The sequence below is a fragment of the Loxodonta africana genome, chromosome 3 (genome assembly GCF_030014295.1).
Source record: "Loxodonta africana isolate mLoxAfr1 chromosome 3, mLoxAfr1.hap2, whole genome shotgun sequence".
Taxonomy (NCBI): Eukaryota; Metazoa; Chordata; class Mammalia; order Proboscidea; family Elephantidae; genus Loxodonta; species Loxodonta africana.
In genome coordinates, this window is record NC_087344.1 from 76718698 (window position 1) to 76746678 (window position 27981).

A 27981-nucleotide genomic window follows, 5' to 3' on the forward strand; every position below is an offset into this window, starting at 1 on the left:
CTTTTTTTAGACCTTGGGGTTCTTCATGAAAGATGCGATCAAGAAATTTATTGTGACTCAGTGTATTTTATTGCCTGTGTCTTCGCTTTTACTTTACATTATTAAAATTGGGGGTGACTATTTTTTTATTTATGCCTGGCTGTTCACATTAGTTGTTTCTCTGGTGAGTGAAATCTTTATCTTATTTTCTTTTACAAAAGTTCCTTGGTGAGATAACTGTGATTTAATCTTCACTAGCATGCTAACAGTTCTTAAGAAATATAAATAGGAGCTTATATAAATGCCTGTCTTGGTTTCTACTTTTGGGTATAGGAAGAGGAGGGTTGACTCTGACCAAAGAATTTCTTCTCTTTATGCCACCTCAAAGCTAGCTGTTAGTTGCTTTTAAGATCCAGTTGTCAGGCAGTTCGTTGTATTTTGTCTTTGGTCAGGCAATTTTAAGTTGTGCGTTTATGAGTTGCAACCAGAATGGATGACAAAGTTTGATAATTTAATGACTCTTGACTGACCTCAAGTGCCTAAAAATCATGAATGTTTTCAAGAGGAGGATAGATTCAAGAGGGACAAGAGAAAGAAAGCATAAATTTATCCAGTTTTCTTCTGCCCTCCTCTCTCCACCTCTCCCCCTTTCTTTTTTCCCTTTTGTTATCTCTTCTTTTCTGTTTCCCATCCCTTTTTTCCCCTCCTCCTTCCTTTTTTCTTCCTTTTCTCTTCCACTGCCACCTCTTCCGACTCTTTCTTCTTCGTCTTCGGCCTTCCTCTCTTTTTTTCTCTCTCTCAATTTTTTCTCTCCCTTGCAACTTCTTTTCCTTTTCTATTTCCCATGTTCTAAACTGCTTCCCTACACAAACACTACAACACAATCAAAATGGTCTGTTCACAGCCCCCAGAAAATACCATCTGTCAGCTGGTGAGCTGCGTCCGTGCCACTGATGACGAGGTTTGGTTTAACTACCATGCTTCTCACTGCTCCACTTTTCATTGGTGGGATCAATATCAGAAAGTGAGCGCTAATTAGATTTACAGGTGTCTGTTGTAAGGCAAATTGAAGTGAGAGGAAAAAGAGCAGCGGAAGTGCTCCAAAAATAGTTAAAGAAGCACTGTTTCAACCAAAGTGTACAGTTGGGAACTACCGGTAATTAATTTAGCAGACAAACCAGCCATGTAACAGACAGCACACAATCAAGCTCTAGGAGTTCTGTTTTAGCAAAGACTTCTCCGAAAGGGAGAATTACAAGTTAGGATGGGCTTAGGAAATGTCAGAAATCCCCAAAATAAAAGCTATAGTTTTGAAAGGACCATTTGACTTTTCAGTTATTACCACAAAGAGATCTTAATCACTGTTAATAGCATTATCTCCTAAAATAAAATTCAGGTTTACTGTGTTACTCAAGTACTCAATTTAATTCATCAGACAGATAATGAGCACTTGTTAGATGCCGTTGAGTCAGTTCCGACTAATAGCTACCCTGTGTGCAAACCGAAGGAAACACTGCCCAATTCTGTGCTCTGTACTATTTGGGGCTGGGAGTACCAGAGTAGATAAGATAAGGTCTGTGTTCTCAAGGATGGGGTAGACAGTTATTTTCATATAGTTAATCTGTGTAATAATAAGTAGTTTTTCTTTAAGAACATATTCATAGATTGTTCTCACATTTACTTTTCAGGTGCTTGTCACAATCTATGCAGATTATATTGCTCCTTTATTTGACAAATTCACACCTCTGCCTGAGGGAAAGCTGAAACAAGAAATTGAAGTAATGGCAAAGAGTATTGACTTTCCTTTGACTAAGGTATATGTTGTTGAAGGTAAGCTACCTGAGGGTAAGAAGGTTTTATTTAAGTAGTTTATTTGAGTACTTTATTCTTAGAACATGTTTTAGTTATCTACTGCCTCTATAACAGAAATACCAAAGCGGGTGGCTTTAACCAATAGAAATTTATTTTCTCACAGTTGAGGAGGCTAGAAGTCCTAATTCAGGTTGCTGGCCCTAGGGGAAGGCTTTCTCTTTGTTGGCTCTGGAGGAGGGTCCTTGTCTCTTCTGAGCTTCTGCTCCTGAACAATCTTCATGTGGCTTGGTATCTCTTTTCCCCCATCTCTGCTCTGCTCCCTTGTTTAATCTCTTTTATATCTCAGAAAAGATTGAGGATACACTCTATACTAATCCTGCCTCGTTAACATAACAAAGACAACCCATTCCCAGATGGGATTATAACCACAGGTATAAAAGGTTAGGATTTACAACACATATTTTGGGGGGATATAATTCAATCCATAACAGAGCATAAATGATGGATCACCTTTTTTTTTTTATTATGTAAAGATTAGGATTTTACATTTTGACTTTTAAAGATTTATAGGAATCGATGACATCGTCCAGGGATAGAAACTGGTGGCCTGATGCCAAATCCTGCTCTTGCCTGCCTGCAGCTGTATTTGGTTGGCTTCATAATATTGTTTTTCATTTTTGGCCAAGGCCTTTATCACTTCCTATTTTATTTTGTTGCACATTAGACTGATTTATTCACTTTCATTACCTGCCTGGCACCTTTAGGTAATAGAGTTGGACTCTTAAATAGTTAAGTTCCATTTAGGACTGGTTTGGCTTTGTCTCCTCCAACAAAATACCCAGGGTCCTGGGGGACTCAGATTTCAACTGTAGAATAGTTATACTCTGCTTTTTTGATGATCGCTTTTGAGAGCTAAGCTGTCTCTTAACTTGCATAAGACTACTAAAGTTTCAAGGAAAGCTTCAATGATGTAGAAAATTGTGGTAAGGTACCATGAATTCTAATTAATAAAATTTGTATAAATGATGGTTCTGCCTTTGCCACTGCCTAGCTGTGGGATCTTAGACAAATAGATCCATTCACTCCTCTGGGTTTCAGTTTTGCTTCCTCTACATCACAGATGGGCAGATTTTTTTTTTCTTTAAAGGGCCAGATAGTAAATATTTTAGGCTTGGTGGGCTATACAGAGCCTTTTGCAACTATTCTACTCTGCCATTGTAGTGCAAAAGCAGCCATAGATAATACATAAACAAATGGCTGTGTTCCAGAAAAACTTGATCTGCAAAAACAAGCTACAGTCTGGATTTGGCCTGCAGGTTGTAGTTTGCCAACCCCTGCCTTTAATCTAAAAAATCTACCAGTGTGAAGCAGCATATTTGATGAAGGAGTAAAATCTGAGAGGTAATTGCATGATCAGGGGAGAACAGAGGTGGTCATAAGTGGAAAGAATGAATTAACAGCAACTAGAAATTTTTTTTTAGAAGAGTATGGAAATCTCAGACATTTTCTGGCTTCTGGGGGTGTAACAGCCCAACTAAAGGCACAACTGAAATAGCTCAACATTCTACCAGGAATTGGTAGATGAACAAGTTAATTCACGATTACTTCTTCAGCCTCTGAAATCACAGCTCTGTTTTAGATAATATTAAGTTAATAGCACACTTATCAATACAACAGAACAATCTCTAAGGGGGTTTTACTGAAGGGGCAGCCTGAGATGCTAATCACTTAAGATATATTCAGATAGCATGAAACAACAGATAATGATATAACAGTAGAGAGATGTATACTATTTTGATTTTGGATGAAATAGAGAAGGCTTTATGGAGTCACGAAATGAGCTTTATGGAAAATCAAGGTTTGAGTAGGTGGAGGGTAGCATTTCAGAGGTCAGGCTTTAGGGTCAGATAAGCTTGGGTGTGAATCCTAGCTCTGTTATGAACTAGCTATGTGACTTTGGGCAACCTTTGCTAAACAGCATTTTAGCCATCTGAAATGTATGCTTTTATTGTAGGTAGTAATAGTAACAACTCTCAAAAGTATTTTAAATAAATGAGTGTTGTTACTAACAATAGCAACACACATTACAGACTTGTAAATTTCTAGAAATATTGTGCAAGTCCAAGATTTCTGCTTTAAAAGGAATCAAATTGCAAGTGCTTTGCAGAGAATTAAACTAGTATAATGTGATGAAGAATGACTGAGTGGATACTTTGGATTGTCAAGGAAGATCTCTGAGCAAATGACATTTAAGCTGAGACCTGAATGAAAGGCAGGCGCCATCCATGCTGAGATCGGTGAAACACCTTCCAGAGCTCAGCATATTCAAGGAACAGCAGGAGAGTGGCGTGAGATGAAGCCTGGGATGTAAGCAAGAGTCAGATCATGTAGGCAGGGTAAGGAGCTTGGATTTTAAGTACAGTGAGAAAAGCCACTGGAGATTTTAAGCAGGAAAGGAATGTGGTCCGGTTTGGGTTTTAAAATATCATGAGCTTCTATATGGAGATTGTAGGAAGAGGCAGGAATAGAAGCAGAGAGGACAGTTGCAAGGCTTTTGCAGTAGTCCAGGTAGGAGATAATGGTAGCTTAGACTGGGACAATGATAACTGGATGGAGAGAAGTGGATGCATTTGGGATATATTTTAGAGGCAAAGCTGGTGGGATTTGCTAATAGATTACATGTGAGGGAACAAGGGAATGAAAGAAATCAAGAGTAACTTCTAAATTTTTGGTCTGAGCAGATGGATAAATGGTAGTTTACTGAGATGGAAAACTAGAGGAAGAGCAGGTTTGTGGGGGAATTTAGAGTTTTGTTGGATGTCTTATATTTTGAGATACCCATTAGACATTGTGCCAGTCAGGATTCTGCAAGCAATAGTTAGTTCCAAACTGTAGAAACCAACTGTGGCTGATTTAAGCAGAAAAAAAGTGCTTATTGAAACAATATTTGATAGCTCACAAAGTTGCCAGGAAAGTTAAGTTCATCAAGCTTAGAAAATGGGCTGTTTCAAAGGGAGACTAGGAACTCAAAATCATACTGCAGGACCAGGCTGGTGAGGATGCTGTTGCTGCCTCTCAAAACGGTGATTCAGCCGTTTGCAGTTCTGCCCTCCCTGCTGCTAACACCCCTGAATTAATTCCTCACTGCTCTGCTTCTTCGTGCATTTAGCCACCTCTACAGAGTCCTGTGTGTGCATCAGACTGACTAAGCCAGGGCACAAGCCTGTGTCGTAGCTGCCGGCAGTGCTGGGGAAGCAATTTCTGGCTTTCTTGGCTTCTCAAATGAGAACTGGTCCCTCACAAGACTTACATGGTATCATACTTCCTAAATTCTGAAAGGAGATTCTGATACTGGGCAGGAAAAGAAACCATACACAAGCGTGTAGACAACAAATATGCACTCTAGACACCCATGTAGAAATGTCAGATAGGCAGTTGGATACATGAGTCTGGATTCTAAGGAGAGATAGAGCTAAAGGTAAAGATTTGGAAATATTTGGCAGTTAGGTGGTGGTTAATGCCATGGATGAGAGAGCACTTGGAGAAGAGAAGGCGGCCCAGGTCAGAGTCAGCAGGGGAGGAAAAGCCAGCATTAGAGGCTTGAGGAGGAGGGACAGCTGAGGTTGGAAGAAAACAAGGAGAGTGGTGTCCGAAAAGCCAGGAGAAGAACACGTTTTTAAGGAGAAAATAGTGAACTGTGTCAATGCTGCTGAGAGGTTAAGAAGAGATATTACAAACAAAGGATGAAAACAGGTGGCAATGCCTTATATTCACCTAGAATATTTTTATTTTCAGAACTCTCAAATACATTATTTCATTCCTCAAGTGCTATTATTACCGTTTAGTAAACAAGCATTATTCAATATATACTGTGTGCCATACAGAAAAGCTTATCCAAAAAGTTTACAGTCTAGCGTAGGGACTCTAAAATTTTAGTGAAGGTAAGACTCCCTGGAGAGTTTGTTAAAAGACAGCTTCCTGGGCTCCATTCCAGGTGTTTCCAGTACCAACTTCCAACAAACAGCCCTAGGTGATTTTGGTGTGGGCCTACTTGGATCACACTTTTGAGATACCCTAGACCTCAGAATGATACACAGCTTTCCAGACCCTAAGGGCCTATATTACTGACAAAATCAGACTGCATGTTTGGCTTTAACTTCCAGGCAACCAAACCAAAAAATATAATAATAATAATAAATAAATAATCCAAAAAAAAAAAAAAATACCCCACTGCCATCGAGTCGATTCCGACTCATAGCGACCCTATGGGATGGAGTAGAACTGCCCCATAGTTTCCAAGGAGCGCCTGGCGGATTTGAACTGCTGACCTTTTGGTTAGCAGCCATAGCACTTAACCACTACACAACCAGGGTTTCCAAATAAATAATAGCTACTATTTTTCAAGGCCTTATTATATTTTGGAGTCCTGGTGGTGCAGTGGTTAAGAGCTTGGCTGCTAACCAAAAGGCTGGCAATTCAAATCCAACAGTTGCTCCTTGGAAACCCAGTAGGGCAGTTCTACTCTGTCCTATAGGGTCGCAATGAGTCGGAATTGACTCAATGGCAATGGGTTTGGGTTTGGTTTTACTGTATTCTAGATACAATGCCAAGTTCTTTAATTTAGAAATATGAGTAAATACAAAATCCACATTTTCTGTGAGAAACTTCAAATTCTCAAAAGAAACAAATATTTTATTATTTCTTTTCTTAAAAAGTATATAATAATAATAGTTTACATGGACCAGGCAGTATACTAATTGCTTACTTAGAATAGCTCATGTAGTCATTAATCAAAGTGAGGTAGACAGCCTTGTTTCATAAACAGGAAACTAAAGGAATTAAAGTTTCCTAGCTTTATACAACTAACAAATGGCAGAGCCAGGATTTGAACCCAAAATCCTGCTCTCGATGACTATACTCAACTCACTGTACATTGTACAACATTTAGAAAATAAAGGAAAAGATAGAGTAGAAAATAAAAATCAACCATAGTTTAGCCACTGTTAACCACTGTTAAACATTTAGATATGTTTTCTTCCAGTCTTTTTTTTTTTTTTAATAACTTTAGCTTGTTTCTGATTATATGAGTAAATAGGTTTATTTTAACAACCTTGGAAAAGAGAGAAAAGAATAAAGAAGGAAACAACCTATAATTCTGGAGCCCAGTGATAATCACTTTAATATTTTTATGTATTTCTTAATAGACTTGTTTTTCTGCATAAATACACATTTTTTTCTTGACAGTAATGGAATCTTATACTCACAGTTTTGTATCCTTCATAGTACATTGGTGAGCATTTTCTTATCTTGTTAAAATTCTTCTGAAGTGTGTTTTTTTTTCTGGCTGCATAAAATTCCATTTCATAGCTTTACCACAATTTAATCACTCCACTACTGTTGGATATTTAGGCTTTATTTATTTACTTATTGCTATAAATAAGGCTGTGATGAGCATAAATATTTGCTGGCAAGGCTGCAGGAAAACAGATGCTCATCACTGGTAATAGTAATTTATGTTGAAACGGTTTTTATTCAGGTATTAAAAAACTTGAAAATGTTAATGTCCTTTCCAATAAATTAATTTCTGGGAGTCTCTTCAAAGGACCCCAAACTTTTTAATTATTCTCCATGCTTTGAATTGTCTTTTCCTTAGGATCTAAACGCTCTTCTCACAGCAATGCTTATTTTTATGGCTTCTTCAAAAACAAGCGAATAGTTTTGTTTGACACTCTGCTAGAAGAGTACTCTGTACTAAACAAAGACATCCAGGAAGAATCTGGCATGGAACCCCACAGAGATGGAGAAGGAGACAGTGAAGAAATAAAAGCCAAAGTTAAAGTGAGTTCTTTTCCTAAGAGACTCTGGCTTGGTTTTTATAAACAGTTCCTACGACAACTCAGAATAACATGAATTTCTACATAGTGGATGTCAAATTCAGGGAGACTATCAAGTAAAAACACCATGCCAACTTTATAATTCTGGTATTTGGGTGCGATTACCACTATTATCACGTGCTAATAACTACCTTAAGCAAGACATTTAAGTTTCTCAGATTTTTTTTGTGTGTGTGTTTGTGTGTCTCCAGAATAAAGATGGTACTTCTCCTCCTGTCCAGCTTGGTGTTTTGAGGATCAAATGAAGCAGTGTATGGATTTTATAAATGCAAAAGTGCTTCAGAAAAGTAGAAGCTGGGTGGTATTTCTGTTCTTTTATGTGAAATTAGGTATGGGACGAAAAGAAAATCTAGGTCTATGTAACAATCTTTCACAATTAAGCAAGATCTTTAAGTTCTTTTCATTCCATATCAACATACCTTCAAATGTGACTCCTGTGTGCTCCAAATAGCTTCCTAAACCCAGATGTCAAACCAAGAGACAGAAGTTTATGTGAGCTATCTAATAGAGAATTGGATGTTTTAAAAAATAATTCATAGTACAGATTAGAAAGCAGATAACGCCTAAGGGCTGTGTTATTTTTATAAAATGATATGTAATATCTGCCCCCTAGTAGTGAAGATTAATGAACTGGATGTAAAATACCTAGTACATAACAGTGTCTGGTACATAGGCCATTAATGAGTAGGAACTATTATTAAGCAAAATTATGTGTTATATTTTTGCTTATTACTAAAGTAATACATATTCACAATAGAAATTTTAGAAAACATCAGTAACAAAAATCATCAGCAATCCAGCTGCCCATAAACATCTTACTATATGTATTTCTAATCTTTCTAAACCACCATATTTGTCATCATTCTTCTCTCAGCAGATATGTGGAATGTTTCCAATTTTTTGCTGCAGTGAGTATCTTTGTAGGTGAACCTTCAGGTGCATCTTTTAATTTTCCCCTTAGAATAGATGTCTATTAATTGCTATGTTAATTCATTACTCATTAATGGCTGTTCCCTGAAGGTACAAGTAAGTATGTGTGTGTGTTTTGGCCATTGAAGAAACTACGTTAGTTACCTGGTTCTTTGGTCACTCTACCAAATATCCTCTGACCCAAACTCTAAAATTTAAAAAGATATGTAAAAGGATATTTGTTATAACTTTTTCAGCATTTTTAAGTGTTTATAATGAGAGGATTTTTCAAACTAGTTGATAATAATGCCAGAAGAGGTGTTGAGAGGTGTGTGCATGTTGGTGAATGAATGCGTGTGTGCAGATATGAGTGTGTATAAGATTAACATGTTCATTGTGCCTTGGCACTGTCTACATTGAATCTGGAAAGTTTATAAGCAAAAAGTATTTTATTTGGCTTTGTAAGCATTATACCTCATCATTTATATGACCACCAACCATTTATGTTTTAATTTTTTTGCAGTACTATAATAAAAAAATTATAATTTAATAATATATTACTAATTGTATATGTGTGAACTAAAAGTGTTTAGTTGATTTATAATTATTGAATAATTTTCTTTTAGCCTTCATAGTTTGTGTAAAAGTTGAAAGCACAGGTCTCTGGCAACAGGCTACGTGGCTTCAAATCCCAGCTTCTCCACTTATTATCTGTGTGGCAATAGGCAAATTAGTTAAACTCTCTGTGCCTTGGTTTCATCTGTAAGCTGGGGGTGGCTGTGATATATAAATGAGATAATAAATATAAGATATTTAGCACATAGAGCCTATGTTTAATAATGTGTTAGCAACTTTTGTTATTTTTTTTTCATCATTCCTGTCCCAGTCTTCATTTGTATTGAAGAAAAAAAAAATTATATGTATTTCTCTTTTTGTATGAATTGGTTTGAGAAGTTACACTAAAATTAAGAAAGCAGAGCTCCAATAAATTTTAACATTGATTTTTATGTATTAAAATAATACAAGCACATTGTTTAAAATTTCAGAGCACAAAAAAGCTTATAATAAAATATAGCAGCTTTCTGTTCTTCACTTCCCATGCTTCCCATCCCCTGCCAGTCTTCTCTCCCCAGATTTCAACTTTCAGCTCCTTCTTCTGACATTTACACATGTCTATATTTCTAAATAATATATGTATACTACTTTCTATTGGCATTACCTACCAACCTTCAGTTATGGTAGATGAGAATTTAACTCTCCTCTCCTACCATCTCCTCTGCTTACCCTTCCCCCAAATTCTCCCAACATAGTCTTGTTACAATTTTTTGCTTAATCAGTGTTGTGTGTTTACATTCTTGTACCTATGTAATTATTATTCACTGCTGAGCAAGCTTAAGCGTCCTCCCTCCTATTTAATAATTACTTTGGATTTATTTTTTATTCTTAGTTTTCTTTGTACCTTTTTGCTAATTCTCCCTACAGCTTCCAGTAACTCTCAAAGTAATTTTCTGTAAGGTTAATTGCGCCATCAGCCTTATCAATTTCAGTCCCCTGCCCTAGCCCTCCCACCTCTGGGAAAGATCTGTATTCTTTTTTTCTTTGGGACAGTTTCTCTGTAGTCCCATTATACAGCTCTCACCTGAGACTTCCCTGTGTGATCATCCTTGATATTCCTTTTGCTTTTCTTCTAGTTCCATGTTTTCCTTTTTGTTGATTTATTCTCTTCTCTAGGTGATGTACACCTTCCAGTAGTTTCATCAGGTTAAAAAGATGGTACAGTGACAGAAGGAGCATGATGATGGCAGCCTTCAACAGGCTGTCTTTTGAGGCTCACTGTTTAAATCTGGATGGGTTACTCTCTGTATCTGGTATACAGTTGTCATTCTAGGGTTACCCTTTACCGTTATCCTAGAGACTCCCTTCATTTCTTTCCTGTATTGAATCTCCTGTGTTCTGTGTTCCATATCTCCCTGTTTCTTGATTTATCCCTTCATTTTGGTAGGGGATGTCCTCCAGTATCTTCCTGAGAAGCATTGCATAGTTGATAAATTTGAATTCTGAAAATATCTTCACATCTGAAAATCTCCTCATTCTTCTGTCACACTGGCTTGCTACTTTGGCTGGAGTGTACTTTGTCTTTAGGATTGTGAAGAAGTTGTTCTCTTGTCTGCTTGCTTCCAACTTTGCTGATGAATGTCTGAAGCTATTCAGATTATTGATCCTTAGTATGTTACCTATACTTTGTTCTTCTAGAAACTTGTTGAATTCTGTCTCTGGCTCAGTGTTCTGAAATTTCACCTGCCTTAATATAGATCTGTTTTCATCCATCGTGCTAGGTATGCATTGAGTCCTTTTAATCTGGAAGCTGAGGTTCTTTGGTTCTAGGAAACTTTCTAGAATTATTTTGTTAATGATTTCCCCGTCTCCATTTTTTCTGTTCTCTTTTCAGAACTCCTATTATTTGAATGTTGGATTTCTTATACAGGCCCTCTAACTTTCTTATCTTTTCTCTCCTGTCTTTTTGTTCTACTTTCTGGGAGATTTCCTCATCATCTGCTAATTCTTCTGCTGAGTTTTAATTTTGAACCGCTTTTTTCTTTCTCTGAGTTTTCTTTCTTCACAGCACCCTCTTGTTTTTCTATGGATGCAGTATCTTATCACTCTGAAGATAATGATTTTTTTTTCTAAATTTTCTACTTACATAGTTTGTTTCTTCCAAGTTGCTTTTTTTCTGGGTCTGATCTTCCATCTCAGTAGTTTACCTCATATAGCTAGTAATCCTTGGTTATCTCCTCTTTGGTAAGAGAGTGTTCCTTCTGCCATTTAACTTGGAAGTCTCAATTTTTAAAACGGTACTTCATGGTGTATGTTTTTGCATTATAAGTGGTATGTGCTCATTTATAGATAATTTAGAAAATAGAAAAGATATAAAATAGTTAAACATTACTATAGAGATAACCATTATTAACATTTTGATATACTTCCAGTCTGCTTTCTATATTTTTATGTATACATTTATACTTTAAATAATTGGAATCATATACTTAGTTTTGTTTCCTGCTTTCTTCACCCAATATGCCATTTTCCCATGTCAGAACATGATCTTTGAAAACATTTTTAATGGATTATAACATAACTGTTATTTGTATCTATACAAGCAGTTTCTCATATCAGAACATAATCTTTGGAAATATAATTTTTTTTTTAATTTATTGTGCTTTAGGTGAAAGTTTACAAATCAAGTCAATCTCTCATATAAAAAGTCATACATACCCCACTGTGCACTCCCAGCTGCTCTCCCGTAATGAGACAGCACATTCCTCCTCTCCACCCTGTATTCCCGATGTCCATTCAGCCAGCTCCTGTTCCCCTCTTCCTTCTCATCTTGCCACCAGACAGGAGTCACCCACGTAGTCTCATGTGTCTACTTGAGCCACTAAGTTCACTCCTCACCAGCATCATTGTCTATCTTACAGTCCAGGCCAATCCCTGTCTGTAGAGTTGGTTTTAGGCATGGCTCCAGTCTTGGACTATCAAAGGGTCTGGGGACCATGACCGCCAGGGTCCCTCAGCCTGGTCTTTTTATGAGAATTTAAGATTTGCATCCCACTATTCTCCTGCTCCATCAGGGATTCTCTGTTGTGTTCCCTGTCAGGGCAGTGATTGGTGGTAGCTGGGGACTATCTAGTTGTTCGGGCCTCAGGCTGATGGAGTTTCTGGTTTATGTGGCCCTTTCTGTCTCTTGGGCTCATATTTACCTTGTGTCTTTGGTGTTCTTCATTCTTCTTTGCTCCAGGTGGGTTGAGTCCAATTTATGCATCTTAGATGGTCGCTTGCTAGCATTGAAGACCCCAGATGCCTCTCACCAAAGTGGAATGCAGACCATTAATACATTTTTTTATGCCAATTGACCTAGATATCCCCTGAAACCATGGCCCCCAGACCCTCGTCCCTGCTACTCTGGCCTTTGAAGCTTTTGGTTATATTGAGGAAATTGCTTTGCTTTTGGTTTAGTCCAGTTATATGGACTATCCCTGTGTTATATGTTGCCCTTCTCTTCACCTAAAAAAATTTTTGTCTGCTATCTAGTTTTTTTTTTTATCTAGTTAGTGAATATCCCTCTCCCTCCCTTCCCACTCTCATAACCATCGAAGACTATTTAATCTTTGAAAATATAATTTCTAATGGGCTTATAATATGGCCATCATGACTTTATCATGATTTAAGTAATTATTGTCCTATTGATAAAGGTTTATATTTTTTCTAGGGTTTTTTTTTTTTTTTTTAAAACGATTAATCTAGACTCTAAGCTTCATGAAGTCAGAGACCGTTTGTCTTGGTCTTGATTATATTTGTAATGCTTAACACAATGTCTGGCAGGCAGTACTGATTCAGAGAATGTTTTGTTAAGTACGTGAACCGTTTTTCACTAAAATCTGATTGTTCCCTTATGTAGTCTCTAAGAGGGGATATTACTGCGTTAAAAGATATAAAGTTTTTATTGTGCTTTAAGTGAAAGTTTACAAATCAAGTCAGTCTCTCACATATAAACTTATATACACCTTACTACGTACTCTCATTTACTCTCCCCCTAATGAGTCAGCCCGCTCCCTCCTTCCAGTCTCTCCTTTCATGACCATTTTGCCAGCTTCTAACCCCCTCTACCCTCCCATCTACCCTCCAGACAGGAGATGCCAACATAGCCTCAAGTGTCCACCTGACGCAAGTAGCTCACTCCTCATCAGCATCTCTCTCCAGCCCATTGTCCAGTCCAATCCATGTCTGACGAGTTGGCTTTGGGAATAGTTCCTGTCCTGGGCCAACAGAAGGTTTGGGGACCATGACTATTGGGGTCCTTCTAGTCTCAGACCATTAAAAAAAAAAAAGTCTGGTCTTTTTATGAGAATTTGGGGTCTGCATCCCACTGTTCTCCTGCTCCCTCAGGGATTCTCTGTTGTGTTCCCTGTCAGAGCAGTCATCGGTTGTGGCCAGACACCATCTAGTTCTTCTGGTCTTGAGATGACATAGTCTCTAGTTCATGTGGCCCTTTCTGTCCCTTGGGCTCATAATTACCTTGTGACCTTGGTGTTCTTCATTCTTCTTTGATCCAGGTGGGTTGAGACTCGTTGATGCAAAAAGATATAAAGTTTTCAAAGGTTATTGTTAACTTATTTTCAATTTGTTCTCTGATTCAGAGTAAGAAACAAGGATGTAAAAATGAGGAGGTACTTGCTGTACTAGGTCATGAACTGGGGCACTGGAAGTTGGGACACACAGTCAAAAATATCATTATTAGCCAGGTAAGTTTGGGGTAAAATTCTTTTTATGGCATGGTAGTCAAATTAGAGATATGATGGGCATGAGAAGTAATATAATAGAGAGGTAGAGATGACTCCAGGGCCAGGCTGACAGGCTTCACACCTTGGCTCCGCTGTTACTACCGGTGCAACCTTGGGCAAGCTCCTTCACTTCTCTCTGCCTTCATTCCCTCATTGATGATAAAACCTCAGAGGTCTTTGTAAGGATTAAATGAGTTAATATATGTAAAGAGCTTATAGTAACGTTACTGTTATTAACAACGTCATCACCTTCAGAGTCACTCAGATACAGGATTTTTGAAATAAAAAAGAGCCTAATTGGACATTAGCATGCTTTTTAAAAAACTTTTTATTTATTTTTCATTTAAAAGTAGTTATATGTCCACTGAAAAAACTTCAAAAGTGTAGAAAATAACAATTACTAAGTCATTCTTCCCTTGGGTGTTACTATTTCTAAGCCAACAAAGTAACTGCAGGTTGCAGGCTGTGGTGAAGTAGCACTATGTATTGTTGGCTAATGCTGAGCATGTGTGGCCTTAACTGAGTCTTAAGTGGGTCTTTGCACCTTTCTAAAAGACAAGATGATTCTGGGTGATGGACCACATGGGAAGACTTGTGAACCTCTCTGGTCACTTTCCTGTTGCCTTACATCTTCCAAAGTAAAAATGAGTTCCTTGGCTTAAAGCTGTGCTGTATGGATACATGGTAGTGAATAAGACATTACATAAGTCCAAATTCTAATTCAAAGTAAGTATTCAGATTAATAAGGAAAATCACTGTCCCTTCCATGAACGAAGTGTTCCAGTGAACTCAGTCTAGCACAAGGTACCCCTAAGGTATGGTACCTTATCAAGGCTGGGGTTGATTGCCTCTTCTGACAGATTGGGCACTTGGCAGGAGCCAGTGGAGAGAGGGCTATGTTGTTAACTATACATTCACTCCATCCCTGTCACCTTGCCCACTTTGTTCATGAATTCCTTGACCAAATGCTGTCGTGGCTCAGGAAAGAGCCTGGCTGACATCCACAGGACAGATACCTTCTCCACCTGATCACTGAGAGGCTTCTCCATCATGGGGTCTTTTGGTGAACAAAGTATTATCACACTCTGGGCTAACTTTGAAAAGTCTTTCCGCATACCTCCTTTTCAAATCTCTTTGTCTGCCATCCTCTAGTTTGTTCCAAAGCCCTGATCATCCAGGCAAACCATTATTTGCCCGCTGCCAATGAATGAGTATAGAGCCTCAGCTCAGGCCCACTCTCCTTCCAGAGTTGACAATGAGATATGCTACTTAACGTTCACTGTACTGAGAGTATTGCCCTTCTCCACTATCTTTCAGGACCATCCCTGAGTGGAACTATAATGCCAAAGCAGTCCACTTTCAGCTGGTACCAGTGTATTGTATCAAGTTATTTGTAAAATAGGTTCAAATTTTTTCCTCCTCAATTAAATGATTATGGAGAACTCCCCGTGAGTATAGATTGATGGAGCTGTAACAGAGAGCAGAAGTTGTAATACGAGAAGTATGAACCACCTGCTCATGTAACTTTACCCTTCGTGACCTGCTTCATTACCAGTCCTGTATACACCACTTACACCTGATGATGACAGAGTGCTTCTCAGCATCCCAGTTTCCTAGCTAGGTGGATCAGCATAGCATTCAATTCAGGAGAGCGGCTCAGATCACAGGACCATGGTGGTCAGGAATTCAGTCTTCACTAGGGCTCAAGTAGCCAACCAAAAGTTATTTTTCAAAAGGAGGATGCTTGCTTGATGAAAATGACATACACAGCTTTGCTTCAGAACCCTTGGGGCCTTCACTGTGAGTTTTCTGCTGGGGCTTGCCATATTGGATCCACAGAGTTCTAAGTGCTGAGCTGCAGAGCTGCTTGTACTTTATCCTGGGTCAGCTGGAGAACCTTCTTCTGCTCTGAGCCCCATATAAGCTGGTAACTCTTTGGGTCACCTGGTAAATGGTGTTGAGCAGCACCCTTAGTGGCATATGTGGCCTCCAGAATCCTAATCTGCTAAGGGAGAAGAATGGTCTGTGTTGTTCAGCTTTACTCCAAGGGGTCATATTTTGGTACAGACTTGATTTTTTTTCTCTCATGCATTGATATAGATCTACTGTTTTCTTGGCCCTTCCTAACTATTCAGTACAGCTTCAGTGGCCCTAAAAAGAATTCAGAGGGAAGCCTGTTGCTTTGGAGCCTCCACAGCAAGGCCACGTGGGAGACCTTGTGTCAGATTACGGTCTTGTGTGAACAAGGGCCCTTCTAGCCCTATTGCTGTGGACTACCTCAGTCACAAGAGGATCAACCTAAGCCTGTCCCTGTCGAAAATTATTGGTTTACAGATTGAGTGGAAAGACACTGCATATGCATATAAATTTTATTTTCCTTTCTAGAATAAAAGTGAAATTATAAAGCTACCTGTGTAACTTTTTCTGTGTAAAACCACAGTTAAAATCACACCATGATTTCTTGTTCTGCTTTTTTTGTACTGCTGTTCCCACACAGTGAAATCAGCTTGGTAATAACTGAGGAATTTTGTACCCTTCTTTCTAGATGAATTCTTTCCTGTGTTTTTTCTTGTTTGCTGTATTGATTGGCCGTAAGGAGCTTTTTGCCGCGTTTGGTTTTTATGAGAGCCAGCCCACTCTGATTGGACTGTTGATCATCTTCCAGTTTATTTTTTCGCCTTATAATGAGGTAATGTGTGATCTACAAAATGGTCTCACGTACGCCCTTGCCTATTTGAAGTCTAGAGCCTGTGGGGTGGGGAAAAAAGAAACAAACAAAGCTGTGCAGTTTCAACAGAAAGATGAAACAAAGTCTTTTAGTCCATTGGTGGACTAGCCAATATGAGAAAGTGGCAGGAAAATCCAAACCCCAATAAAAAAAATACATACCGTTAAGAAAAAGTGGAGCATTAGACTTTAGTGAAGAAAACCTAGATATCATACGTATCTCAGAGACTTTGTAGATGGAACTTAACTACTGTAGCACTAGCCTCTTGGCCCATATTCACCAATACTTGGGTGATGTGTTATTTCCCAGGGCTCCTGTAACAAATTGACACAAGCTGTGTGGCTTAAAACAACAGAAACTTACTGTCTCACAGTTCTGTAGGCTAGAAGTCTGGCTTCGGTGTCAGCAGGGCCATGCTCTCTCCTAAGATCCTTTCTGGTCTCTCCCTGTTTCTGTGAACCCCAGGTGTTCTTGGCTTGTGGCAGCAAAACTCCAATCTCTGCCTCCATCCTCACATGCTTGTCTTCCCTGTCTGTCTCTGCGCCTGTTCTCTTCTTATAAGGGAACCTGTCATTGGATTAGGACCCACCCTGTTCCAGTGTGACCTCATGTTAATTTAATTCATTGCTTCTGCAAAGACTCTATTTTCAAATAAGGTCACATTCACAGATGGGGGCTTACAACTTGAATGTATGTTTCTGGGCTACATAATCCATAACAGGTAGATCTTGTGTGTGTGAGATGACAAAGCAGATAATAATGGCATATATGTGTGGCTAGATAAGGGAGACAGAGTTCCTCAGATTGTGTCCTCAAAATAGCCTTAGGATCCCACCCCAGACCCACTGAATCAGAATTGGGCATTTTACGTTAGTGAAGTTGAAGACTCACTACTCTGTGATAGCTCATTAGGGGGATTATACATGTGATAAAGCATGGGCTCGTGCGACTGTATGTTAAATCTGGCAATGGCACCATTTCATGATACTTGGTAAGGCTTCCAAATTGAGCTGAGACATAAATTACAAGGATCTTAAGGTATCTCCATTTAGGAGAATTCTTTCTTGGGACAGTTGTGGAGTTAAGGTTTTAAGATGAGCTAAATGAATCCCATTTCTCCTTTAAAAAAAAAGGGGCGGGGGGAGGAAGTGGGCACTAGGAAAGAAACATGGAGAGGTAGAGGTCATATTTGTATAGCATTGTTTATGTAAACTAAAATTTTCCAGAGAACTGAGAATTATTTTTAAATTCTGAAATTTTTAATTTAATTTTAACTTTTATTGAGAATATTTATAAAATGCCTTACAATTTGTTCCTGCATTAAACAGGACACAGAACACCTATTGTCACTGTCTCCTACCACAGTTCAGCAATGTCCTGAGCATACTGAGCTGTATATACTAATAACCCCAGACTTTAAAGCTATTATGCTTTTTTTTTTTTTTTAATGTCTCTGTCCTCACTGTCAGGCTGATAATCCTTGTTACTATTACTGTGACTTCCTGTTACAGTCATTACCCCTTTCTTCTGTAGTCTGCTGTGGACTGGGAAATGAGACAGCCACTAAGTAAGAGCTACAAGATTCTGATTGGGTAGAAGGTCCTTTTATTTATAAGGGCATGGGCAGCGTTAGTGCGAATCCTTTGTGGCATCTAATTTGACTGTGCAGAGGGTTTTTTGTTTTGTTTGTTCTGTGTATTCAGTGGTCGAGTTCACTTCAAAAAAATGTCTAAATAATTGAGGTGTTAAGGTAATTTCAAATGTGATTAATCTGTAGAGATAATAGCAACTGTTATAAAAACCAGATAGCCCGGGAGAGAGGTCTCAAAAAGACTAGATATTTAAGCAGAAAATCTTTAGGTTTAATGTCACAGCCAAAGATGTCATGATGGGAAAGAGACATTTTCCTGGGGAAAATAGGAAAATTGCCCTGTTAGGAAGGGTTTGGAAACCTACAGCAGAGCAAATCGGTGCAGATTAATAGATGAATATCTGTATATATCTTTACTTATGTGTTAACAGTGAGATTCAAAGAATGGTTTGCCTGGGACACAAAATCAGGAGTTAAAGATAGGAAGAGAGAGAGAGACTGATTTGGTAGATTGCTCAGGACAGCTAAAAATCCATGGAACCAGTTAACGTTTCTATCCCCAAAAATATATTCAAGATTTGAAAAAGAAATTGCAGCCAGAATTCAGTTATTAGCTTTGAACGTATCTGAGAAGGTAGCAGGGACTCCCAGACTTCATTTTGAAACTCTGTATTTGCTAGTGGCAGTAAGAAGTGCAAATGAAAGGTTTATTGGTTTTTTATGCTAAAGTATTTTAAGATAAGAAACAGATTGACATTTAACCTTCAGTACATTAGTATAAAAAAAAAAGTTAGTATGCAAAGTAATTGTTTTTCCCTCACAACTTATATTTCCAAATGAAATGTGTTCCCTTCGGAGTGGTTACACTGGGGACTGTACACTTATGGTAGTGATGCTGGCATGGCTTAAAATACTTTGGAAAATTCTACTTTGAAATTGTTGTTAGAGGCTATGGCATATATTTTTAATATTCTCAATGAAGACTGTCACTATCCTTTAAAGGTAGATAAGTGATCAATAGTATTTTTTAAAAAGAAAAAATAGGGTCTGAATAAAAATTATCACAACTTACCACTAAGGTGGTGTGCATGGGCCTGAAATCTCAGAGACTCTCAGCTGTACCACCTGCCAGCTGTGTGACCTCAAGCAAGTTATCTAACCTCTCTGAGCTTCACTTGCCTCATCTTATAAAATAGGACTAAGTCCCTGTGACTTGGCAGATTCTCAGAAATTGGTATTTTTTATAAGGTTAACATTCATTTGGATATGTTTCCGGTCTCTTTGGGAGAAAAAAAAAAGGCTCAATTTATAATATTCCCTCATAAGCCCTAAGTTCCCCAAGTGTCAGTGGTCTTTCTTTTGGCTTGTTCACTCTCTTATCCTGAGCTTAATTTCCTCTGTACGCTCAGCTCATGAGATCAGTGACAACAAAGAGGTGGGCAGTGGTTAAAACCCTTTCGTTTACTTTTCCAGGTTCTTTCTTTTTGCCTCACGGTCTTAAGCCGCAGATTTGAGTTTCAAGCTGATGCATTTGCCAAGAAACTTGGGAAGGCTAAAGACTTATATTCTGCTTTAATCAAACTAAACAGAGATAACTTGGGATTCCCTGTTTCTGACTGGTTGTTTTCAATGTGGCATTATTCACATCCTCCACTACTAGAGAGACTTCAAGCTCTGAAAAATACAAAACAAGACTGACATGTCCGGGGGCTGCCACTGAAGACGTTGCTGATTGTTTCTGTTCTGGCAGCATCTTCCAGCTCTTGATGTTTTTAAACTTTTTGTTTTTTTAAGAAAAATTATTAAGTACAGAAAAGCCCGGATTTAAACGCATTTCATATTTCATTTCAAAAATGATTTTAATAATTCATTTCTTAAAACACTGGATGAAATTTTGAGGCTTAATGTTTTTAAAAGTATCATTTTCTTTTATCTTTGAAATCTGATTCACCACCAACTTGTTGTTTATTTGAGAAAATACAGAACTTGTTTATTTGCACACGTGTATGGAATCTGCATCTAAGGTGTTCGGGAGCATGTTTAGAAGAGAGAACACCACGCTGAGTCCTTTCTGAGGCAAAACATGGTCCGGATCTTTGTGCTCAGACCGAAGTTGAAATTTATTTTACTTTCGTACTGTTAATGATTAACCTGGTGAATCAGTGTTTTAAATAAGGAAGAAAGGTAATAGTTGGTAAGTGTTGATGTCATTTAAATGAAACTTGTTAGGCATATGGGTTATACTGTTTTACCAAATTTCTCTGTTCCCTCTCTTGCTGCCGATCAATCAAGAGTTTCTAACAGTGCTTTGAAGTTAGAAATTATGTATAGAATGTTTTAAATCATTGTTTCTTTCTGTTGTTGTTATTGTTTAAGAAAACCTCTGTCGTTCCACCTGATGGGTATGGTCCTATTAGGTAAACAAGTATTTTTTAGAATATTCAGCTTTTTCTCATACTCTCTTATTAATAAATTGTGCATCCCTCCACTTAGCAGAAATTGCCATATTGAACAGGTTTTGCTATTTTAAAAATGGCAGAACGTGGAGAGAAAAAAAAAAAGCCATTTTGAGAAACAAAGATGAAATACTGATGATTCTCTTGTGATAATACAGAAAAAATATAGTTTTCTATCTCTTTCAAGGGCAGAAGAGTTTTGCTTTTTATTTCTATATTTTTTATCAGAAAGTCATAAGTACTGTTTAATCAGGTCTGGTTCTACTTTGAAAATTATAATTCTTGATATGTAGATTATTATTTTTTAATTTCAAAACAAATGTCATGAAAGATTTTCTTTCCCAGTTGTAGAAGGTGTATGTTTTGACTACTTCGAATCTCTATCCGCTCCCTGAATGAGAATGTACTTCGTGCCTAGGCTCCCACTCACTGATAATGTTTACCTTCTGGGTATTTATTCCAAAGTGGGATCAACTGTGCACCCTTGGTATCTGACCATAAAGTTTTTTTGCTCAGCTGACATTTGAGTTGACATTCTTTACATTGGAAATATAATAAAAATTAAAAACCTAGTTTAGTACTGCATTATTTGCTTTCCTCAGGCTAAAAGAAGCCGTCCTGTGGTTTCACTTATCCAGCATCCTTCATCTGTGTATTCATGCCATGATAACTGCCTTTCCTTCCTACTGTGCCTTTCAGTACAAATTTCAGTTCTGCACAAGTGAAATATTAAAAATTGCCAATAGAGATTTAAGTACTTTGTCTTTAATTTGAGAAAATGTATGTGTCATTTGTTACCTAGATGTATTTTTGTTACCCTAGAGGAACTGGGTGTTAGTGTATGAAGAAATGACCCTAGTGCTGAGTGTTGCCAACACTTCTCCCTGCTTCACCCACAGAGTCCTCTGTAGTACGTCTCCTGTTCCGCTCCAGAGCGTCACCAGTTCTTGCTGATGCTGCCTCAGAATCTTCACTTGGAACGTTCCTTCTCCGTTGTCATAACCTCAGGTTGTCTTGGGCCTGCCTGGTCTGCTTCAGCTGCCTCTTTGGTCTTCGTTAGATATGGCAGCAGTAATTAGCTTCTTAATATGTGACCATTTTGACCTAGTCACCTACAGTTTATGGATGACAGAGGCATAGGAATAGCCAAAAGGAGACTGGTAGGTTCCTGAGGTACTGACCAATGAGGGGAAGAGTAGAGAGGCCGATCAAGGAAGGAAAGAGAGAGGTAGCACTGTGTACCCTAATACTTGGCAGATGAGGTCCATCAAAGCCTTGGGTAAAATGGCACTACCTCAGCAGGGTTGCTGTCTGAATTCAAGGCAGAGTCTCTGTCATGTGCCTATACTGCCTTTTATCTGAGGTGATCCTTTGCTGAGGTTTGAGAGCTGCTAGTAAGTTCTGCCTCTGCTTAGGAATTTCTGGGATTGATGCAGTGGTTCTAGTTAGCCCCTTACATTTTAGATGCTCATTGTTTCCCCTAATCCTTTTTGTAGTATTCCCCACCTTGAGGAACCCTCATCCATGTGTGAATACTTCTGTACATAACACACTTTATGTAGCTTTGACTGTTTTGGGCACTTTATTAGCAGCAGCAGAAGCTAATTGAAGGCTTTAAGTTCTGTCTTAGGTGCTATACAAAGAAATTACAGAGAACTTGAAGGTATATCCAAAAACTTTTAAGATCACACTGATGTGAGCATGTAAGTTGAAAGCTAGGAACAGTTTGGAGGAAAAGCAAAAATAATCCATAGTGGAATGGTTTAGCCCTCTTCAGACAGTATGGATGGGGAATATTTTGGCACTTTTATCCAGGATGGTTTCTGGGAAGGAGGATTTTCTAAATAGTTTTTTCCAGAGACAGATAGGAAATATCTTAGTTTCTTAGTACCTCTCCCTACAGAAATACCACAAGTGGGTAGCTTTAACAAACAGAAGCTTATTTTCTCACAGTTTAGGAGATCAGGAGTTGGAATTCAGGGCACAGGCTCTAGAGGAAGGCTTTCTCTCTCTGTCGGTTCTAGGGGAAAGTCCTCGTCTCTCTTCATCTTCCGTTTCTTGGCAGTCTTCATGTGGCGTGGCATCTGTCTTTCCCCACCTGTGCTTCTTTTTGTGCATAATCTCCTTTTATAACCTAAAAGTGATTGGCTTAAGACTCACCTACACTGATAATTCCCTCATTAAAAAACCCTATTCCCAAATGGGATTACATCCGCAGGTATAAGCATTAGAATTTATAGCATGTGTTTTGAGGGGATACAGTTCAATCCATAACAGGAAGATACCCATGTGTTCTGTGAAGCCAAAAGGTCAGCAGCTTGATCCAGCAGCCACTCTTGGAAACCCTGTGAGGCAGTTCTGCTCTGTCCTATGGGGGTCACTGGCTTAGTTATCCAGTCCTGCTATAACAAATATAAGTGAGTGGCTTTAATGAGAAATTTATTCTCACACAGTCTAGGAGGCTAGAAGTCCAAATTCAGGGTGCCAGCTCAAGGGGAAGCCTTTCTTGCCCTGTTGGCTCTGGGAAAAGGTTCTTGTCATCAGTCTGCCCCCAGTTGAGGAGCTTCTTAGCGCAGGGGCCCCAGGTCAAAAGGATGTGCTGTGCTCCCAGAGCTTTCTTGGTGGTATGAGGTCCCCCTGTCTCTCTGCCCACTTCTCTTTTTTATATCTCAAAGGAGATCGACTGGAGATACAACCTAATCTTATAGGTTGAGCCCTGCCTCATTAACATAACTGCTACTAACCCCACCTCATTAACAACATAGAGAATTTACAGCACCTAGGAAAATCACTCAGATGACAAAATGGTAAACAATCACACAATACTGGGAATCATGGCCTAGCCAAGTTAACACACGTTTTGAGGGGGGACACAATTCAATCCATAACAGTCACCATGAATAGAAATTGACGGCAACAGGTTTTTTGGTTTGGTAGATGGGAGTGGTAGTAGGGGAGGTGGTGAGAAGTGGTTGGATTCTGCACACATTTTGAAAGCTGAGCCATCAGGCTTTTCTGATGGCTGAGGTATGGGTTGTGAGGTATTTGGTTTAAGTTACCAGAAGGATGGAGCTGCCAGTAACTGAGAAAGAGAAAACTGCAGGAGGGGGATTTTGGAGGGGAAGATCAGGAATTCAGTTTTAGACATGTTAAATTTGAGATGCCTACTAGGCAATTTTGTCAAGGATTTCATTTTACTTGGATCCACAATCAACACCCATGAAAGCAGCAGTCAAGAAATCAAATGACATGTTGCATTCGGAAATCTCCTGTAAAAGACCTCTTTAAAGTGTTAAAAAGCGAAGATATCACCTTGAGGACTAAGGTGCACCTGGCCCAAGCCATGGTATTTTCAATCACCTTATATGCATGTGAAAGCTGGACAACTGAATAAGGAAGACTGAAGGATTGATGCATTTGAGTTATGGTGTTGGCAAAGAATATTGAATATACCATGGACTGCCAGAAGAAAGAACAAATCTGTCTTGGAAGAAGTACAGCTAGAATGCTCTTTAGAAGCGAGGATAGTGAGACTTTGTCTCACTTCCTTTGGACATGTTATCAGGAGGGATCAGTCCCTGGAGAAGGACATCATGCTTGGTAAAGCAGAGGGTCAGCGAATAAAGGAAGACCCTCAATGGGATGGATTGACACAGTGGCTGCAACAATGGGCTCAAATATAGCAATGACTGTGAGGATGGTGCAGGACTGGGCAGTGTTTCGTTCTGTTGTGCATGGGCTTGCTATGAGTCAGAACCAGCTCGACAGCACCTAACAGGAACAAGTAAACATCTAAGGGGAACCTGGATAAATGAGTCAAGCTAAGAGATCCGGGATGGAAATGTATAGATAGAATTTAAAGCCATAAGACTAGACGATATCATGAGAGGAGCAAGAAAAAAAGAGATGTGGTCCAAGGACAGCCCTGTGGCACTCCAATTTTCAGATACCAGGGAGATGAAGAATCTGAGAAGAACAAGGTGGTGAGCTAGAAGCCAAATTAGACAGCTCCGAGTAGAAGGGAACAGAAATATGGGATGTTAACTGGAGGTAGAAGTGAGGTTAAGAGAGGTATTTTATTTTTAATATGACGAACAGGGATAATACCTGTGTCACAAGGCTGTTGTAAGGGTAGGAGGTGATAATAATAAGAGCTCAGTACTGTTACTTGTTAAGAGTGATAATATTAATAACTGAACATAATTGCTATGATTTAAATGAGCACAAATATAGAGAAAAGCACCTAACCCACTTAGCAGTTAGGGTATGGAGAGGGTTGCCAGAGGACACCATCAAGTTTTAGAGTAGGAATCAGCCAGACCAAGAAGAGGGTGGGGGCAGTATTCTAGGGAACAGCAGGTGCAAAAAAAAATGAGAACATGGGCATTTTACGAGCTGCAAAAAAGTTAGGAGGGAGAAATGAGGCTGAAGAGGAAGACAGGCCAGATCTAAGGTTTACCATAATAAAACATTTGGATATTAACCTGAATAATATATTCATTCATTTAGCTAATATATATTAAGTTCCTGCTAAATACTTGACACTGTTCCAGGCTCTGAGGATAAAGCAGTGAACAGGCCAGACAAAATTCCCTACCTTCGCAGGCTTAGATTCTAGTAGGGGAGACGAAGAACAATATTAGAGAATGAATGGATATTTGCTAAACACATGAGTGTAAAGGAGAAATTGACAGAATTGGAGATGAATTAGCTACCAGGAATGGAGGCAGGAGTGAAAGATGATTCAGGTTTCAGACCTGGGCACCTGACAGATGGTACAAGCACACACTGAGATAGGATATCTCAAGAAACAGATTTCGGGGGAAATGACTTCAGTTTTAGACAGGTTGAGCTTTAGGTGCTTATCAGATAAAGGTCTGCCAAGGGGCAAGGGAGCATATTTCTTTTCACCCAATTAGAGCTAAATCCACTTGAATTTGGTTGACTGTGACCTCATGGTCAGCACAATGGAGGCCCAACAACCAGTGTTTCTGGCAATTTCAGAAGTGGGTATTGATATGATGGCACTGGGTGGGCTTAGAAGCTATAGGTCCTATCACTAAAGGAAGCTTTACTCTGTGAATAAGAAACAAGCCCATTATTTATCCTGGGAATATTATTGCCCTACCAGGATTGTTCACAGTAGCCTCTTTACTGCTGCTCCACTGCTTTAACCCAGTGCTGACCTATCAGAGAGCTTCGTCAGCTTCTAAGCCCACCCCATGCCATCATATCGATACCTACTTCTGAAATTGCCAGGAGCACTGGCAGCCAACTAGAGACCCTGTTTGTCAGTAAGTAACCAGAACTCTGGCTGAAAGTGGGCTGTTGCCTCTTTCACTAGTGACTTTTTAGTGGGGTGGGTTTGGTGCTAGACACTTGGGGTAGAACCATAGTGATTTGCCAGGTTACTTGAGGCAATGTTGGTTTGGTAGAATTGTTGCCTTCCATGCAGGAGGCCCAGGTTTGATTCCAGGCCAGTGCATCTTAAATGAAGCCACCACCTGTCTCAGTGAGTCATGTGTGTTGCTATGACGCTGAACAGATTTCAGCGGAGCTTCCCAACCAAGGGAGACTGATCTACTTCTGAAAAATCAACAAATGAAAACCCTATGGAGCACAATGATCTGATCCTGTTGTGCCTAGAATCACCAGGAGTTGGGGGCTGATTTGACAGCAGCTAACAACAACAGTTATCTGAAACACAGTCTAGTCATCCAGACTCCTGAAGCTCTGCCAGGGGCAGATCTGGCCCTGTGAGTCCTCACAGGCTGCCTTCTGGAGGAATGGCTGCTGAACCTCGCAAAGGGGCTGGGTTGCCTTGCTACAGTGCCCTTTCTCTTGTTGTTGTTAGGTGCCGTCGAGTCGATTCCGACTCATAGCGACCCTGTGCACAACAGAACGAAACACTGCCCGGTCCTGCGCCATCCTTAAAATCGTTATGCTTGAGCTCATTGTTGCAGCCACTGTGTCAAACCACCTTGTTGAGGGTCTTCCTCTTTTCCGCTGACTTGTACTCTGCCAAGCATGATGTCCTTCTCCAGGGACTGATCCCTCCTGAAAACATGTCCAAAGTATGCAAGACGCAGTCTCGCCATCCTTGCCTTTAAGGAGCATTCTGGCCGCACTTCTTCCAAGACAGATTTGTTCGTTCTTTTGGCAGTCCGTGGTATATTCAATATTCTTCACCAACACCACAATTCAAAGGCGTCAACTCTTTTTCGGTCTTCCTTGTTCATTGTCCAGCTTTCACATGCATATGATGTGATTGAAAATACCATGGCTTGGGTCAGGCACACCTTAGTCTTCAGGGTGACATCCTTACTCTTCAACACTTTGAAGAGGTCCTTTGCAGCAGATTTGCCCGGTGCAATGCGTCTTTTGATTTCTGGACTGCTGCTTCCATGGCTGTTGATTGTGGATCCAAGTAAAATGAAATCCTTGACAAATTCAGTCTTTGCTTATCATGATGCTGCTCATTGGTCCAGTTGTGAGGATTTTTGTTTTCTTTATGTTGAGGTGTAATCCATACTGAAGGCTGTGGTCTTTGATCTTCATTAGTAAATGCTTCAAATCCTCTTCACTTTCAGCAAGCAAGGTTGTGTCATCTGCATAACGCAGGTTCTTAATGAGTCTTCCTCCAATCCTGATGCCCCATTCTTCTTCATATAGTCCAGCTTCTCGTATTATTTGTTCAGCGTACAGATTAAATAGGTATGGTGAAAGAATACAACTCTGACGCACACCTTTCCTGACTTTAAACCAATCAGTATCCCCTTGTTCTGTCCGAACAACTGCCTCTTGATCTATGTAAAAGTTCCTCATGAGCATAATTAAGTGTTCTGGAATTCCCATTTTTCGCAGTGTTATCCATAGTTTGTTATGATCCACACGGTCGAATGCCTTTGCGTAGTCAATAAAACATAGGTAAACATCCTTCTGGTCTTCTCTGCTTTCAGCCAGCATCCATCAGACATCAGTATCGATAGCCCTGGTTCCATGTCCTCTTCTGAAACCAGCCTGAATTTCTGGCAGTTCCCTGTCGATATACTGCTGCAGCCGTTTTTGAATGATCTTCAGCAAAATTTTGCTTGCGTGTGATATTAATGATATTCTATAATTTCCACATTCGGTTGGATCACCTTTCTTGGGAATAGGCATAAATATGGATCTCTTCCAGTCAGTTGGCCAGGAAGCTGTCTTCCATATTTCTTGGCATAGACGAGTGAGCCCCTCCAGCGCTACATCTGTTTCTTGAAACATCTCGATTGAT

The 27981-nt window shown here is 39.3% G+C and overlaps 1 protein-coding gene across 4 annotated transcripts in view; it reads left to right on the forward strand.

Annotated features, from left to right (window-relative positions):
* The window catches only part of ZMPSTE24 (zinc metallopeptidase STE24), a 35687-nt gene extending 14230 nt beyond the window's left edge, over positions 1–21457 (forward strand). For 3 of the 4 annotated variants that reach the window (XM_023554574.2, XM_003415320.4, XM_010595251.3), the window contains 6 exons: positions 11–163; positions 1668–1809; positions 7445–7629; positions 13790–13894; positions 16479–16622; positions 19726–21457. In XM_023554574.2, coding sequence (XP_023410342.1) covers positions 11–163; positions 1668–1809; positions 7445–7629; positions 13790–13894; positions 16479–16622; positions 19726–19950 — 954 coding nt within the window. In that variant the 3' untranslated portion in view covers positions 19951–21457. Of the gene's footprint in view, positions 1–10; positions 164–1667; positions 1810–7444; positions 7630–13789; positions 13895–16068; positions 16445–16478; positions 16623–19725 lie in introns of those variants that run through there. The other variant, XM_010595252.3, reaches the window with a different exon arrangement.
* The last annotated feature ends 6524 nt before the right edge of the window (positions 21458–27981 follow it).